Raw genomic sequence first — 18,910 nt, 5'->3', positions numbered from 1 at the left:
ACATTAAGTTAGGATAAATATCCTGCAATTTTAATGCATTTGTGTTTTTTTTGGTTTGTCTTTTTTTGTATTTAGACATTGAAGTGAGAAAACATCAGCATCAGGTTCATTCAGCATCCTTTAGAAACTTCTGCAGACCAACCATCCACTATGAACTCCAAGCTAACCAAGAACCAGCAGAAAACGATCTGCTCACAGCTGGGAAATGTGAAGCTACAGCTGCTGTACAAGGCCAGCATCCATGGTTTCAACGGGCCAGCCTTCCATCAACGATGTGACAACCGCTGTCCCACAGTGTCTGTGGGCTATAATGCCTCTGGTTATGTGTTTGGAGGCTACACCAAACAACCTTTCTGTCAGTCTGGACAGTTTGTGCATGATGACCAGGCCTTTCTCTTCACCTTCAAAGGAGAAAAGCTCAATAAATATCCAGTCACCACCCCTGGAAATGCAGTAAAAATGATGAATAACTCTGGTCCATATTTTGGCGAAGCATTGGTTCTTGTCAATGGAAATCAAGCAGTAGTTCATAGCAAGCCAGGAAATCACTACAACTTCAATGCTGCAGACATGCATGGCAATGACCTCAAGCTGACTGAGTGTGAAGTCTATCAAGTTGAGGGTGAGTTAACTTTAAATAACCGTATTTGATGCCTTGCTGTGGGAAATACATACAAGGTCTATGATATATTTCATAATGTATCATGATCTGAGCACCACCGGTATTTAATTCCATCATATTATTGTCCACTCTTGTTCATTGTTCAAATCATTTTTTAAGACTAAACCAAATAAACAAGCTAACAAATAACTAATATGTGTTAGGGAGAGCACAGTAGTTATCGAAGTGGGAAGGAGGGCTGAATTTTACATTTTATGCCATGCTTATTACTTATTAATGCCCCCATGCTCCCCATGACTGAAAAAAAGTATCTCAAAATAATGTAATTGTAAACTGCCTTTACTGTCAATCATCACTGCTACTTTTAGGTAAAATATGGTGTATAATATTAATGATACCAAGTTTTGTTAATGTGTCATGTAATCCCATCACAAAGAAAAAAAGTTGTCTAATTTTTATTTTTTTATCAAACCAAGTAAGATCATTGTTTTATAAGGTTTTAATTTCTCTTCAACAGAAAGCACTGAACTTGAGAGGCCTTGGAGGACGATAGTCTGGGAATCTGAGTAAGCTGGATACAGCCACCATCCTGCACATAATGCATTTAATATGCTTTACTGTAGTGCAGTGTACTATACTATATACAGTATGACACAAATTGATGATTGAAAAAATAGTAAAGTGAGTGTGTTCCACATGCCATGATATTCAATGCTGCTGTGCTTGATTTATCTATTTCAAATTATGATGAACTCCATGTCTATACAACATAATGTTTGCCATGTTTACTGTGCTTTACTGTTTTTAACAGTAAACAACAAGTAGTAAACAACTTCACAAACTGTCACAAATTAACCTGCTACCATCATGGAAGTCAACTAGCTATGATCAAAAAATCTCTGTCACAACTCACAGCCCAAAATCAACTAACAATCTTTTCACCAAAGGAAAAAGTTTTTCATCCTCTACTGTTTTTACAGGAAGAGGAAGGAGCTGATGGACAGTATTAGGAGCTACAAACCAGTGGTCAGCTCTGTGTCTCAGGTTCAGGTCTTGCTCATAGGAGCAGTTGGCGCTGGAAAGTCCAGTTTCTTCAATTCTGTCAACTCTGTATTCAGAGGCCACGTCACCAGTCAGGCCATCTCTGGCTCCTCTACCACCAGCCTCACCACACAGGTCAGTTCTTTACATTTATCAATGACTAAATGATTTCTGTTTGCGTAGATTGATTTCAAAATGGAAATCCTGCCCAGTCCCCATTCTATGGTCTGTTACTCATCACCCTGTACAGTTTCGTACCTACTCTTTGAAAGCGGGAAGAGAAGGAAAACCTCTGCCAATCATCTTGTGTGACACCATGGGATTGGAGGAAAGCACAAAGGCGGGGCTTGATATAGATGATATCAGCAGTATCCTCAAAGGTCATCTGGCTGACTGTTATCAGGTACAGCTTTGTATACATTCAGCAGGATAGTGAATGTTTGAACCAATGTAGTTAACTCAAACTGTCCTCGTCTTTCCCTCCAACTGTATCACTCAGTTCAACCCCTCTGCTCCTCTGCAATCGGAGGCCAGTGGCTATCGAATGTCTCCAGGCCTCAAGGACAAGATCCACTGTGTGGCTTACATCATGGATGCCTGCAAGATTTCCATCATGCCCACAAAGCTGCAGGAAAAGCTGGACGCTATCCACAGAAAGGTCAACTTAATGGGTCAGTAAAATTGAGTCCTGATATACACACAAGGGGTAACTACTGAATTTCTGGTCTTTATCTAATATCTTTAAATATCTATTCTAAAAAGACATACATACTTTGTGACATTCTGTAGGCCAGTCACCAGATTCATTTTCCTCAGTATTAACACTAATCCAGGTGATTTCATGCCTTACAGCAGCACGACTTTGATGACGTAGATGTGCCACAATGTAAACAAATAGGCTAAAAACACAAGGTATACTTTGGATTTAAGTTCAATACTCATACATTCAATAATAAAAATATAACTTTTCATCAGTCCTCACCCAACTAGTTGTGCAGTGCAGGCTAAAGCTTGAATGATGTTTTGTGGTGTTATTTAAACCTCATGATGTGATATTGAAGCCTGGCACCTTGTGCAAGTTGACAATAGACAGGCAACTGACCAGCTGAAGTTAGGGATCATCAAATGTGCATTCAAATAGAAGAGGGGAGTTTGCCAAAGTTTTGGTAAATAGCTTTCTATTTTTTTTTTTTTTCACTGACACTTCAAACTAACTTTATATTCATCTGGAACGTCTACCATCACATGCACAACCTCCACTATGTCCTAGTCTATTTTCACTATTGACTTCCACCCAGACCTTTTAATAGAGAGACAATTTTTTTCTTCTCTTATGTTTCCAGGGATTCCTCAGCTGGTCCTGCTCACTAAAGTAGATGAAGCCTGCCCTTTGGTGATGGAGGATGTGAGCAAGGTTTATAAGAGTGCCTACATTAAGAAAATGGTAAGGATTTTATACAGAAAAAAATTCTAGGAGATTTATTGTAGTGTTTTTTTCTTAGTTTTTGCCTTAATGGAAAGATATAAGCTGAAAAGCTGGTCAGCGTCTCTCAAAAATTCATGTCCCTTAGTTTAGGTTCAGATAGATTCAAATCTACTTGACTGTGTAGGGTTGAAGACACTCTTAATACAAATCTGAGTGACCTCATTTTAATCTCTGAAAGTCTTTCACACCATGGAGTCACATGGTAAATTAGACCTTAATGGCTCAGTGTCTTGGATGAGTGGCAAAACATAAATTACATAAGTCTAGTGAATAGTTTATTCCAACTTTATTTTTTTCAAACAGGTTTTTTCTCTCCTGTTTTTCCTCAGCAGGCAGTGTTTGAGCACTGGTACATGAGTGGAATGGCTGGTTAACAAACCAATATATTCAATATTTATTAGTCATGTGTTTTAATTGGCTTGTAATGGGTAACCATAATCAGTCTAAGTACTAATATTCTTTTTCAACTGTTGGCACAATTCTCTTTTGTGCTTTGTGATACAGATGCAGGAAGCAAGTGCTCAGCTTAGTTTGCCTTTGTACTGTATTGTTCCCGTGAAGAACTACAGTGAAGAGTTGGAGTTGGACACAAACACTGACATCCTGCTGCTCAGTGCCATCATCCAGATGCTTCGCTTTGCTGATAATTACTTTGATGACATCAGTGACAAATTCAGCAACATTGAAACCAAAGAATAAGTATGTGTGCAGCAGACACAATAACCTGAGCAACTGGGATGAAATGTCCCTCAAAATGATCCATGCATGTGATCCTGTCTAGTGCTAGTTCACTGTTAACCGTTCTTATAATACATCCATGGTGTTAACAGGGTGAGCAGTGAATCCCAGAATTCTCCAGGAACTTGGTGCGCCTCCTCCTGGAGATTTCCCAACTGTCCCTTGCAATGCTGGGAGATGTAGTTATTTTAACGTGTCCTGCAACTGCACTGCACCTCCAGTTTCTGGCTGATATGATCCTCATTTTGATTGTGACACTCAGCTGCAAAATATTAAATTTTCTTTTTGATTGTGTAGCAAACGTTTTATATTAATAGAAAATTATTACATGATAAAGTTTTTACATGATCAGTCTGAAATGTGATTGTGATTTATTTCATATCATTTATACTTTTAAAAATGAAAAATACTTTTATTAGTTTGTTGGCTTTTAGTGGGACATTTCATTACAAGTTAAGTTTGACCAGCCAACACATCAGACATTTATGATGATATAAGTATGCAAATGTATTCTTTACTGCATTATATTAAACTATAAGTCTTCATCTTTTTGTTCTTTGTTTCATGTGATTGAGACTGCAGTCACAGTTAAGTTTATTAGTGCTCATCTGCATTTGCCCTCTTCTTCTCATGTACTCTTTCATATAGTTTTGTTGTTACATTAGATGTTGTCAAATTATATGTATGTGTATATGTATTGCATTTATATTATACATAATTTTTTGTCATTTCCATTCAGTCATGTGAGGCTGAATAGTCCTGAGCAACAGGTTAGATATGAGTTACATAATTTCCCTTTTTCCTGAAACATTTAGCCCAAAAAATACACCCTGACCATATTCTGGGTTATTAAATAATTAATTCACTATCAGAATATGAATAAATAATTTAAAAAATAATATAAATGCATTCTGGCAATGATATCTTTGAGCCTTTATTAGTGTCAGCACAGTGCACATGTATGCAGACACAAACTCCATCAGAAGTCACTACAGCTGTCAAAGATGACTGACAGCTGATCCAGCTGTGATCAGCTGCAGCTGTCATCAGAAACAGATGTCGCTTCACATGACACTTTAGAGGAAAGGACGTCTTATTTCTCTTAAAACACATTTCCTTGTGTCTTCTCTCCTTGCATGGTTTCCTTGCTTCTCTCCGTGCATCCTCAGTTGGAGGGACTAAGATGCAAGGAAAAGACACAATGAAGTGAGGGAGTGGATGTAATTTAAGAGACTTGGGATGTACCCAATGAGACCAGGCTGGTAGTTATAGGCTATGGTTGAATAGTCTTTCTTGCTTAGAAGGTTCCTAACAATGAAAGTATCTAGGTGACCATGATAAGAGCTGGTCGAATTCTCTAAATGCTAAGGAAAGGTGCTCCAGTGCTTCAGTGTCTACCCAGGTGTCATCCCCTTTACCTTAACAACCCTCCCTGACTGCCTTTAGCATAGGGTACAGTTGACTATCCTTTATTTACTTTCATACAATAATTGGGATTCAGGAGAGTGAGCGTGAGCAAGCATTCTCAATGTGACAATTTAAATTTAAAAAGACATCCTGACCATATTCCAGGTTATTAAATAATGAATTCACTATCAGGATAGTAATAAATAATTAATAAATAATATAAACACGGAAGTCTGTCTTTCAAGGAAAAGGGACAATGTTTTTTCAACATGTCTGAAACTTAAGAATGATAACATTTACAGTAGCATGCCTATCATGCATACATTTATTTTCATACAACATTAGCATTCTCAATATGACAATTTCTTTTCAGTTTGTGACTGGTAGCCTATATTCCTTTTTTTAATACAATTCTGACCTTGGCAATGAAGTCATATTTTTCACCGCCGTTTATATAGCCTGCATAACACAATATGGTATGAACACACAGGGCGAAGTATCTAAGATGCAATTTTTGTAGTCCATCTTTGGAACATTGTAGTTTCACCACGGCACACCTACATCAATAACATCCACCATTGCATAATTACGTAGTGCAGTCGGATTCTCTTAGCACCATAGTTGTCTTTTCCTAAGTCCTTATGAATTTTCCTTCACATTTTTCTGTGACCTTGTGATGTTTTTCATCAAGGTCAATGAAAAGTGGTTACGAAAAGACGATAGGATGTACTTTTCGACTTTTTCGACCACAGCCATAGCTTTGGCTGAGGTCTACCCAGGTGTCATTGCATTACCTTAACGACCCTCCATGACTGCCAGCTCCTGCAGGAAGTGGCCAGTTGAACCACTGCAGGCAGAAAGGAGGGGTCATGACACCCCCCTCCATAAGAAGGGAGTTCTACTAAGAACCTCATACTACACATCATAAACATTAACACCAACACTTTAAGATTACCAATTTGTCGTAGTTAATGCATTACCCATAATCCACTATCAGTACTGCTCTCCTTCCGGGCTGCATCCTCCAGTGCATCCCTCCGTCCCCACCAACCTAGCATCCTTGGTACCACAGGAGCAATTTAAAGGGATGAAGGACAGAAAGATGATTAGAGGAGAGCATGGAAATGAGAAACAATCAGCAGCATGAAATTAAGGGTTCATTGGTGCACGAGACAGCACATCTGCAATTACATTTTCAGCACCATTAATATGTCAAATGTCTAAATTGTATGGCTGCAGGAACAATGACCACCTCATCAGTCTCTGGTTAGGATTTTGCAGGAACTTCGGAAAATGTAAGGTGATTATGGTCAGTGAAAACTAACAACGAAGATACTCCAGAGCCAATACAGATGTTGAAATGCTGCAGAGCCCAAACAAGCGCCAATGCCTCCCTGAGAGTTTTTACTTTATGTTCATTAATAAATGTAGTTACATGCTCTGGCACAGAGTTTAAGTTGTTCCAGGATAACCCAGTTGCAGAGATCCTCAAATGTGTCAACTTTAGATGCTGTGCCCCAGCAGTTAAAATAGGAAATCAAATCATGGGTAAATTCATTGTAGGTCTGATTTTCAAGCTTTTTCCTAGATTGAAAATGAGTGGCGGTATGCATCCGGCACAAGTTCATACACTTACAATACTGCTGACTTTAGAAGATGATCTTTTGTGCAATGCTCCAGCAAAGACTGTAAAGGATGCTGAATGAAACTATCTACAAGGGAAGCCATCCTCACAACCAAACACCCAAACAATTCTCTACAAACCTTGACATATGAGAAAACCAAACCCGGGGCAACAGGAGAACAAGAGCCTTACACCTATAATGATGCTAACAGTTGAAGCTGGCTAACTAACTCATCCCTAGTCTTTGTGCAGTAAGTGGTGGGGAGTAATTACACACACCAAACCAGTGGTGTGAAGAAACCAGGAAGCAGGTGACCTTCTCACAGCCAAAGAGATGCTCCCGAGCTAAGAGCTCTACCCACCTTCGCTGCCGTCTAATATAGACCCTATGAATCCCACAGGGAACCCGCTGCCAAGCCTAACAGGGAAGAAGGTACTCCTGCTCAGACAGACACCAAAATAGCTTACAATGCAAAAACAATAAATAAATAAACTGAACTCCAAGATTAAATACTTATTGTCATTTTTATAACCAAACATTTGGTTATAATTCACAAACAGATAAAAATATATATTAATTAATTGATTATTTAATTACAGGTTTACAGCATTCTTAACAGAGAGAAATTAAGTTGTTCTGCCAAAGTTAAATTATAAGTTTTGAGTCTATTGAACACAAGTTTTTCAACAGCTTACAGTGCAATAAATAAATAAACTGAATTCCAAGAATGGATACTTTTTGCCATTTTCTGCCTCCTCACAGCTCGGTCTGTAGGAACTGACGCTCTTCATCAGACTCATCTTTTGCCTAGGTTTGAATTATTTTTTTTAAAACTTTATTTTTTCAAAGTTTTCATACATGCTATTCCCATTTAACAGCTCATGATATAGAAATCATGATATAGTAATCGTAGTAGAAAAGGCAAACCTAAATTAAAAAAGAAAAGAAAAGAAAAGAAAAAATGAATGTTTAATAGGTTGATTGAAAAAATATATATAGAAAGAAAAGTATATAGACAGATAGATAGATAGATAGATAGATATACAGATAGATAGACAGATAGACAGATAGACAGATAGATAGATAGATAGACAGATAGACAGATAGACAGATAGATAGACAGATAGATAGATAGACAGATAGACAGATAGACAGATAGATAGATAGACAGATAGACAGATAGACAGACAGATAGACAGATAGACAGACAGACAGATAGACAGACAGATAGATAGATAGACAGATAGACAGATAGACAGACAGATATACAGATAGATAGATAGACAGACAGACAGACAGACAGACAGACAGACAGACAGACAGACAGACAGACAGATAGATAGATAGATAGATAGATAGACAGATAGATAGATAGACAGATAGATTTGCAAATTTTTGACTTGTCAAAGCAGGAATTAATTAGCAACAGGTTGAATTAATGCCATTAATGATGGCTGCATACAGTCTATGGTATTAGGCATGCTCATCCACTGACATGGCTTAATGGGACAATAAGTGGAATGGAGCCATCGTTGATGTTAATATTTACAACTGTGCTTTTCCTGCTTCGACAAGTCAAGATGTCTGCCATGAGAGGGGTGTATTAGCCAGAGGACTGGGGCACATATCTACAGTCATAATTGTGCAAACTAAAGTTTTGACATAGGTTTTCTTTTTATTATCATTGACTTTTCCCACAATTTTCAGCTATTTGATAGAGTAGGGCCAACAATGACACAGTGATTAGTTTATTTTGCAAGGCATCTGGATTCATGAGATCACCAGACCACGTGAGAATCCAGTCAGTGCTGCAAATCTAGTTGCCTCGCAAGGTAATACAGAGATAGACAGACGGTTGATCCAATCACCTGCCAAGATTTTTTTTTTTTTAAAGTGCCTGCCCTTTTCCAAACAGTTTCCATGGACAAGTTCTTAGATGGTTCTGTGTAATAAACTTAGTGGTACTGAAGTTGGTTGTCATTTCAGGAAAGTTTAGTAAGAAACTCACTCATTTCTCTCAGGAAAACCAGAAGAGGTTGAGGAAAAGCAAGTGAACTCGCCTCATATAGATTCAGGATAAGAATGCCTGAAGCCCACTGTGTGCCAATTAGTTGTGCTAAACACCTGAGTTATATAGTAAGGAGGTCAAATTTGTTTTAAATGAAAAGGAGTTAAATGATAGGTTTACAATTTTTCAAGTCTGTCTTAAAACAACAGTCAGGTGCCCATGTGAACACTGAAAGAGGTTTTCCTCGCTGTAGTCATTCCTCCTGTTCATACTGATCATTATATGATCCTTTTTAAATGTGCTTTCAATGGTAGTGATGGGGGCCAAAATCCACAGTGTGTCCACACAGTCACTTTGTGCAAAAATATATTTTATTTAATTATTTATTTTTTTTTACCAATTTATTTATTTGGTTTTCAGTACACAGTATCAGTAATATGGTAACCAACATATTCCTGCTTGCAAAAATACAGAAAAAATAAATTAAATTAAATTAAAATAACAGAAAATTTTCACAATAAAAAATGCAAAAGACAATAATAATCAATGGATGATAAGATAGATAACACTAACAAAAGTTGTGTTGTTTGAACTGATTTGACAGAAGATAAAAACATTTACAACTGGTTTACTGGTATGTGATGATCACAAACAAAAATGCATTAAAATGAAAATGCTTCAGCAGTCTGAGTTAGTCATATGAAATAGATATCTGCTACATTTAGTCTTTTTAGCATCAAATTCTTTGTGTTTTTCTCAAACAGTGTTTACCTGTTTAGTAACAAGTATAGTAACAAAAAGAGGAACTCTAAAACTACTGTACTGTTGAAAGATATCAACTTGATTTGACTCATTTGAACTGAAGCTTAATATTATCTTCAGATATATTTTTAAATACATTTTTTTACAGAAGGAGGCTTGTGGATTTTGGCCACCATCATTTACATTGTAAGGGCATTATGAAGAGATCTTCTAATGGCCATCATGAACAGGAAGAATGATTACAATAAGAAAAACATTTTTCTATGTTCATTTGGTCCCCTGACTGTTGTTTTAAGACCGACTTGGTAATATTGTGAACTTGTCCTTTAAACTGATTTTTACATCAGAGACAAACACTTTCAGTTTCATTTCTGTCAGCTGGTGCGTGACTAGCCTACCAGGCAGCACCCTGTTTAACCTGAACACGTGTCTAAAGGAAGCATCGTGGGTACGTCTCAAGTCTCTTATTTTATGGCTCCTCGCTCCTCGCCTGAACTGGAAGTTGTTCCTGATGCGCATTTTGACGAGCGTCCCAAGTCTCTTATTTTGCTCGGAGGAGCGAGGAGCGAGGAAACATGAGAGCAGCCTTCACGGAAGTCTTTAAACGGCCGACACGCCCCCTTATTGGATATCAGTTATTGATTGGACGCTGCACTTGATCTGACTGATCTGATACATCACTACAGTTTCATACCGAAGTGGAGACAGATTACAGATTAAATTTAAGTGTATCATTCCCAAGTTTAATGTGTATTTATATATTCATCATATAGTTAAAAATCTGTTAATTGTCGACCTGATCAACAAAAGAACCATTAACAACTTTCTTCATGTATTAGAAAGATTTTTCTTTTCATGATCTTTTATTTCCTCCATTAAACTATTTCTTTCTGACAGACAGACTCTTCCTGACTTTAATTTTATCCATAATAACAGTTAAACACATTTATATTTTACATCATTTATCGTCATTTCCATTCAGTCACATGTGAGGCTGAAAATTCCTGGGCGTCGGGTTTGATATGAGTTACATAATTTCCATTTTCCCTGAAACATTTAGCCAAATACATATTTTCCAGTGTTCAGAAGAAATGATCATATTCTGGGTTATTGAATGATGAATTCACTATCAGGGTTATCAAAAAATACAATAAATAGTATAAACGCATTCCGCGAGTAGAAATGATTTCTACAGCTGTTAAAGCCGACTGACAACGGATCCAGCTGTGATCAGCTGTCGCCGTCATCAGAAACGGACATCGCTTCACATGATGTTTCGGAGGAGAGAACGTCTCATGTCTCTTAAAACAAATTTCCTCGTTTCCACTCTCCTCGCTTGGTTTCCTTGCGTCTCTCCTTGCATCCACGGTGGGAGGGACTAAGACGCAAGGAAAAGACGCAAGTGAGGGAAACATGGATTCAATTTAAGAGACCTCTCAACTCCACTGTCGAGAAGGGGAGGTAAGGCTGAAAATATATGAGGGTTGCTTATTTTGCCAAATTTTTATGAACGCTTTGATTTTTATGATCGATGGTATGTGGCGCTGATGTGACATTCAACATTAAAACTGTGCTGGACAATTGGTTGTAATGATTAATACGTTAAAAACAAACAAAAGCACTCTCTGGATTAACAATAATACAGTTTTAAAACTGATTCTTTAAAAAACTGGACACCAGTGTGATGATGTTGAATTGCTTGTGATGTGGGGAGAAAACGTTTGGACTCGGTATCCTTGCCGCAGCAATATGTAGGTGTGGCTGACCATTTGTTTGTCCATGTGAGGAAATAGAAAGTTAAGTGTTGTGCTTTAACATGTACTGAGCTGTGACAGACTATTTGTTGTCGGTCTGAGAAGAAATCTGATTATAGTTTCAGTCTGAATTTGCCAAGGTATCTAAAAATGTTTTGATGAAAAATGATCAAAAGAAAATTGACTTTTGCATGTTTCAAGAACTAAATGAAGAGTTGAAAATAAGAAATCAGAAAGTACATTTAATTAGTTTTATTTTATACATTGTGTTTTTCAAGGTTGGACAAACCGAATTAAGAGTAGGAATGTTAATTCCTCCCATGTGTTAAACAACAATTTCTACACTGGGCTTTAAACTTGGATACAGTGAAACATATTTGTCTGTTACCTTTTGAATTACACACTCACCAGTCACTTCACTGGGAACACTTGTGCAATCTAATGCAATCAACTCTGCCATAAATTCTATTCGTAATATTTTTGCCCCCCTCATGTATGTAAAGAGTGGACAAAATATTAGGAACACCTTTCACCATTGTTGTACTGGATTGCATTAGACTGCACAGGTGTTCCTAATAAAGTGGCCAGATAGGCTACAGTACATTTGAAGACAGCAGCTAGTGAACTAATTGATGCTTTCATTGTGTTATCACATTTTATCAATCACAACATTACAGGAATATAAAACATTTCATGTTTCTTTTGATCCACTCAGTTCCAGCCCAGAAATATGCATGAAAAGAACATGTAAAACTCTAATTTTAACTTTATTTAATTTGCACCTCTTTTTTTTAACCATTTTTATTGTGGAATGAAGTTTTATGATGTTATCAGTGGTTTTATGTAAATGGTATTCATCTCTTATGTTCTGTAATCAGCGTTAGTTGATTAGAATGAGAGCACTCTCATTTCAATGATTTTACAAACAAATTGAACTTTGATGATAAGTTACAACCTGTATGATAAATGTAGTTTATCCTGGCGGATTAACCAAGCTACAGTAAGTTAGGATAAATATCCTGCAATTTTAATGCATTTGTGGTTTTTTTTGTTTGTCTTTTTTTGTATTTAGACATTGAAGTGAGAAAACATCAGCATCAGGTTCATTCAGCATCCTTTAGAAACTTCTGCAGACCAACCATCCACTATGAACTCCATGCTAACCAGAAACCAGCAGAAAACGATCTGCTCACAGCTGGGAAATGTGAAGCTACAGCTGTTGTACAAGGCCAGCATCCATGGTTTCACCGGGGCAGCCTTCCACCAACGATGTGACAACCGCTGTCCCACAGTGTCTGTGGGCTATAATACCTCTGGTTATGTGTTTGGAGGCTACACCAAACAACCTTTCTGTCAGTCTGGACAGTTTGTGCATGATGACCAGGCCTTTCTCTTCACCTTCAGTGGAGAAAAGCTCCACAAATATCCAGTCACCGATCCAAGATATGCAGTAAAAATGATTGGTAACTCTGGTCCATATTTTGGAGAAGCACTGGTTCTTGTCAATGGAAATCAAGCAGTAGTTTATAGCAATCCAGGAACTTACTACAACTTCAATGCTGCAGACATGCATGGCAACGACCTCAAGCTGACTGAGTGTGAAGTCTATGAAGTTGAGGGTGAGTTAACTTTAAATAACTACTTGATGCCTTGCTGTGGGAAATACATACAAGGTCTATGATATATTTTATGATGTGTCATGATCCGAGCATCCCGACTACCTATAGTCCACCGCTATTTAATTCCATCATATTATTGTCCACTCTTGTTCATTGTTCAAATCATTTTTCAAGATTAAACCAAATAAACTAGCTAACAAATAACTAATGTGTCTTAGGGAGACCACAGTAGTTATCGGAGCGGGGAAGGGGGCTGAATTTTATATTTGATTTTATAAAAAAAGAAAGGCCCCTCCCATCTTAGTTATTATATATTTTTGGAACCTCCCCATGACTGAAAAAAACCCCACAAAACGCCCCCCCAGTATCTTTAAATAATGTCATTGTGCAAAACTGCCTTTACTGTCCATCATCACTGCTACTTTTTGGTAGTATTGTTTAAAGAAAAAAAAGTTTGGTAATATTTTTGTCAAATTGTTTTCTAAAAGTTTTTTCTCTTCAACAGAAAGAACTGAACTTGAGAAGCCGTGGAGGACGATAGTCTGGGAATCTGGGTAAGCTGGATACAGCCACCATCCTGCACATAATGCTATTACTATGCTTAGTGCAGTGTATTATATCATATACAGAATGACAGAAATTGATGATTGAAAAAATAGTTAAGTGAGTTAATGATTTGGATGTAATAATGAATGTTTTCCACATGCCATGATCTGCAATGCTGCTATGCTTGACTGGACATAGTCTACCAGCTGTTTAAGATTACTAATGCAGTGCCTGTTCAAAATGTGCCTGTTTCGAACAGGCCGATTTTTTCAGTACCTAGAGAGAGCAGTGCCTGTCCCCTAAATGCCTCTCATGCAGACTATCAGTAGACGCTACAATTTACTGATGCTCCCTAAACGCCTCACACGCAGAATATCTGGAGACTACAATTTTTAGCTGAGCTGAAGTTGATTGGATGAACTGTAGTGCCTGTTCAAAATGTGCCTGCATTAACACTGCGGATGTAATCCCACCTCCGACCACAATGTGGGTTACAATGGCAGAGTGGTGCTGTCAGGCCTGCCAGGTATGAAGTAGATCGGATGAATGGTTCTCAAGATATGCGAAGGACAAACTTGCATACAGACAGACAGAGATTCCTTGCTTTATATAGAGAGATAGAGAGAAGAGAAATGATGGACTTAGCCGTGTTTACCGGTTTTACTGTTTTCAATGTACAATTCTTCAGAAACTGTCATAAATTTGTAACCATGACTGCTACCATGATGGAGGTCAACTGGTTATGCCCAAAAAATCTCTATCACAACCAACCCAAAATCAACTAAAAACCTTTTCAAAGGAAAAAGTTCTTTATCTTTTAATGTTTCAACAGGAAGAGAAAGGAGCTGATGGACAATATCAGGAGCTACAAACCCATGGTCAGCTCTGTGTCCCAGGTTCAGGTCTTGTTAATAGGAGCAGTTGGAGCTGGAAAGTCCAGTTTCTTCAATTCTATTAACTCTGTATTCAGAGGCCACGTGACCAGTCAGGCCATCGCTGGCTCTTCTACCACCAGCCTCACCACACAGGTTAGTTCTTTACATTTATTAATGACTTAGTGATTTCTGTTTGCGGTGATTAATTTCAAAATGGAAATCCTGCCCAGTACCCATTCTATGGTCTGTTACTCATCACCTTGTACCCGACAGTTTCGTACCTACTCTGTGAAATCGGGACGAGAAGGAAAACCTCTGCCAATCATCCTGTGTGACACCATGGGATTGGAGGAAAGCACAGGAGCAGGGCTTGATATAGATGATATCAGCAGTATCCTCAAAGGTCACCTGCCTGACCGTTATCAGGTACAGCTTTTTCTTACATCATTTTTCCAACTTAGAAACATAGCCAAAGTACGACAGTTTATAAATCAAAAAGATGCTGAAAAACTGATTCATGCCTTCATCTGAAGCCGACTTGATTACTGTAATGGACTTTTTACTGGCCTCCCAAAGAAAAACACTGTGAGACTTCAGCTTATTCAAAACTTTGCAGCTCAGCTATTAACCAGAACCAAGAGGAGAGACCAACATTAGTCCAGTTTTAGCTGCTCTGCACTGACTTCCTGTAACATTTAGAACGGACTTTAAGGTCCTCCTCCTTATATACAAAGCCCTTAATGGGCTAGGACCAAGCTACATTGCTAACTCCCTTGTTAATTATTTGCCTTCAAGCACACTGAGATCATCTGTTGCTGGTTTATTGGAGATTCCCAGCAACAGCCAAAAGAAAATCGGGGATGCAGTTTTTGTCAGTGAAGCCCCAAAACTATAGAATACACTACGGATAGATATCAGGGAAGCCAGCTCACAAATATTTTTAAAAGAAAACTAAAAACTCTTCACTTTAGTCTTTAACTATCTTTTCGCTCGGTCAGCTTCGCACCTAAGCACTACTGCACTTCTTTTAAAATGTTTATTTTACTTGATTTTATACATTCTATGTATTCTATGTTTTAACTTTATTTTTATTTTAATTTATTGCTATTATTATTCAATATGTATTATATTTTATATGTCAGTGGGTGTTATCTTCCATCTTATGTTATGCATTCTATGTATTCTAGTTTCACTTTATTTAATCTTATTTTATTATTATTATCAAGTGGGTTTATTTTCTGTCTTGTGTTACATGGGTGCTGAGGTCAGTGGTTGGTAGGTTTGAGAAAAAAAGAGAGTGGTGCTGTGGGGGTTAAAAAACACACACCACTATGGGTGTTTTTTTTCTGGGGCAGCTTCGGGTAGCGCCCGACACAGATAAGACCCAAAATGAGGTTAAACCTGTGGGAAGATGTTCTGGGGTAAGCTGATAGAGGTTTATTTCATGTAATCAAGATTGGTGGTGAGTCTGTGTCCGTTGGGAAACGGGAGGTTCTGTTATGCTTATGGCTTCAGAGACCTAGATGCTGATTTAAAGATTGTGTACACATGGCGAAATACTTTCTCTTATTAAGTCTCAAATTCCCACCATTTAAGTACACATTGTATTTTCACTTTATTTTATCTTATGTTTAGTAATATTATGTACATTTACATGTCTTAATGTTCATTTTTCATTTGTCCTTTTTTTGATGTGCAGCACTTGTTGCATGCAATTTATTTTTCTGTAAGGCACTTGGAGCTGCATTTTTTTGTATGAAAAATGTTATTCAAATAAAGGTATTATTATTATTATTATTATCATTAGTAGTAGTATTGTTATTATTACATTCAGCAGGATATTGATTGTATGAACCATTGACTCAGTCGTAGTTAACTCAAACTGTCCTTGTCTTTCCCTCCAACTGTATCACTCAGTTCAACCCCTCTGCTCCTCTGCAATCGGAGGCCAGCAGCTATCGAAAGTCTCCAGGTCTCAAGGACAAGATCCACTGTGTGGCTTACGTCATGGATGCCTGCAAGATTTCTATCATGCCCACAAAGCTGCAGGAAAAACTGGATGCTATTCGCAGAAAGGTCAACTTAATGGGTCAGTGAAATCAAGTCCTGCTTCATTTTACTGATGACATGTATGCACACTCTTGGAAAATATCAATAAAAGTGTCTGTTTTCAAAATCTCAACATAGTACAATATGCATATAGAGCGACTGAGCCACAAAGGGCCCCATAGAGGTAACTAATGAAATTCAGGTCTTTATCTAATATCTTTAAATGGATTATTTCTTTATTCAATTTTAAAAAGTATACTACTTTGTGACATTCTGTAGGCCAATCATCAGATTCATTTTCTTCAGTGTTAACTTAAATCCAGGTGATTGCTGTCTATGCAGTACAAACAGGAACTGCTAGTTGCCAAAGCAGCATGATCTTTGATGACGTAGATGTGACACAATGTAAACAAATAGGCTAAAAACACAAGGTATACTTTTGGTTTAAGTTCAATACTCATTCAATAATAACAATATAACTTTTCATCAGTCTTCACCAAACCAGTTGTGCAGTGCAGGATAAAGCTTGACTGATGTTGCACGGGTGTAATTTTCACCTCATGATGTGGTATTGAAGCCTGGCACCTTGTGCAACCTCCAGTTCATCTTACTTTATTTTCACTATTGACTTCCACCCAGACTTTTTAATAGTAACACAGCTTTTATTTAGACTCGGTTTAGACTTTTTGTTTTTGGAAGGTGAGGTTTAAAACACATCATGTGTTATTATTTGATTAATTCAGGTACATGGTCAAAATATTGTACTATTTTGTTGGCAGCTTAACTTATGGTTATGTGTATGAGAAGTATACATTTCAGTAGAAAATAATCTAATGCAGAAAATGTAGCAGACCATTTTTTAACAACTTATATGTTCTGTATCCCCATTATGCAATGCTGTTTATTTTATGGATGCAAAAATTTGTTGTGACACTATACCCGTCAGTGACGATGTAGTGTCACAGCTCATTTTAGAGTAAACTATTGATTACAGGGGGAAATTAATGAGTAAATAAGTGAGTGATTTTAGTTTTCTCTTGAAAAGCTAATGTTTAAAGAAAAGTTAGCTCAGTAAATCAATAGTCAAAAGTATTTTAGAAGTGCTACCTCAATATTTTGACTGCCTGATACCTAAAAATCTACAGCATTTCTTCTTCTTTGGTGTTTTCAGGGATTCCTCAGCTGGTCCTGCTCACTAAAGTAGATGAAGCCTGCCCTTTGGTGATGAAGGATGTGAGAAACGTTTATCAGAGTGGCTACATTAAGGAAATGGTAAGGATTTTATACAGAAAAAAATATTTTTTGTCTTAGTTTTTGCTTTCATGGAAAGATATAAGCTGAAAAGCCAGTGAATGTCTTTCAAAATTTGATTTCCCTTCGTTTGAGTTCAGAAATATCCAAATCTACTTGAGTATGGATGGGATGGTAGTTTATCAAACCAATATATTCAATTTTTATTATCTATTATTTATTATGATCATGTGTTTTATTTGACTTGTAATGGGTGGCCATAACCAAAGTACTAATACTCTTTTTCAACACTTCCACAATTAGTACAATTCTCTGAGGTCCTAAGAAAAAATATTTTAAATCTTTTGTGCTTTGTGATGCAGATGCAGGAAGCAAGTGCTCAGCTCGGTGTGCCTTTGTCCTGTATTGTTCCTGTGAAGAACTACAGTGAAGAGTTGGAGTTGGACACAAACACCGACATCCTGCTGCTCAGCGCCATCATCCAGATGCTTCGCTTCGCTGATAATTACTTTGATGAGATCAGTGACAAATTCAGCAACATTGAAACCAAAGAATAAGTATGTGTACAGGGTGAGCAGTGAATCCCAGAATTTAGGAACTAGTTTCACCTCCGCCTGGAAGTTTCCCAAGTGTTCCTCTGAATTCTGAGAGATGTAGATCTTTTGGCGTGTCCTGTGACTGCACTGCACCTCCAGTTACTGGCTGAGCTGATCCTCATTTTGATTGTGTCATTCAGCTGCAAAATACTAAATTTTCTTTCTGATTCTGTAGCAAAAACGGCTACAAAATGTTGTGCATCCTGAGTAAAGTCTTGGAAGAAACATCACTGTACCGATAGTTTCAAGACTAAGAAAACACAGTATTTAGTCTGTACATAGTCCACTGCTACCAAACCATTCATGACATTTTGGTTTTTAAGTCATTCCAGCTGTGTTCTTTTTCATAAAATTTTGTTGTAATAATTCATTTTCTTTAGTTTTTGTCTTTTTGCTGCCAGAAAAACAGCTTTCCAGTTATTCAGTTGTTTGTTATCATCAAATGTATGTTATGTTGCATGTTATTTACATTCAGCTTGTGTTTGGAGTCAAGTCAATGACAATAAAAGCTCTTGCCAGCCAGACTGGATG

General features: G+C 37.4%; 1 protein-coding gene across 5 annotated transcripts; it reads left to right on the top strand.

Moving 5' to 3' along the window:
* Positions 1-75: 75 nt before the first annotated feature.
* Positions 76-18,903, top strand: LOC122988761 (interferon-induced protein 44-like). Of its 5 annotated transcripts, none has more exons than XM_044361361.1 (8): positions 2,245-2,334; positions 12,516-13,062; positions 13,568-13,616; positions 14,441-14,636; positions 14,757-14,909; positions 16,401-16,572; positions 17,704-17,804; positions 18,146-18,903. In XM_044361361.1, the coding sequence occupies exons 2-8, from the start codon at positions 12,591-12,593 to the stop codon at positions 18,338-18,340; spliced, it is 1,338 nt and encodes a 445-aa protein (XP_044217296.1). In that variant the 5' UTR covers positions 2,245-2,334; positions 12,516-12,590; the 3' UTR covers positions 18,341-18,903. The 5 variants fall into 5 exon arrangements, with proteins under 5 accessions (XP_044217298.1, XP_044217299.1, XP_044217296.1 ...); XM_044361360.1 differs by lacking the exon at positions 2,245-2,334 and adding an exon at positions 11,035-11,150; XM_044361362.1 differs by lacking the exon at positions 2,245-2,334 and adding an exon at positions 12,089-12,190.
* The last annotated feature ends 7 nt before the right edge of the window (positions 18,904-18,910 follow it).

Source organism: Thunnus albacares, chromosome 9 (genome assembly GCF_914725855.1).
Source record: "Thunnus albacares chromosome 9, fThuAlb1.1, whole genome shotgun sequence".
Lineage (NCBI taxonomy): Eukaryota > Metazoa > Chordata > Actinopteri > Scombriformes > Scombridae > Thunnus > Thunnus albacares.
The sequence above is the reverse complement of the archived record's forward strand: the minus strand, read 5'-3'. Positions and strand labels throughout refer to the sequence as shown.

Coding starts and splice junctions, on each gene's coding strand:
- LOC122988761 (XM_044361363.1), top strand. CDS start 151: ATGAACTCCAAGCTAACCAAGAACCAGCAGAAAACGATCTGCTCACAG. Junction 13,617..14,440: donor ACGATAGTCTGGGAATCTGG/GTAAGCTGGATA, acceptor ATGTTTCAACAG/GAAGAGAAAGGAGCTGATGG. Junction 16,573..17,703: donor CAGAAAGGTCAACTTAATGG/GTCAGTGAAATC, acceptor TGGTGTTTTCAG/GGATTCCTCAGCTGGTCCTG.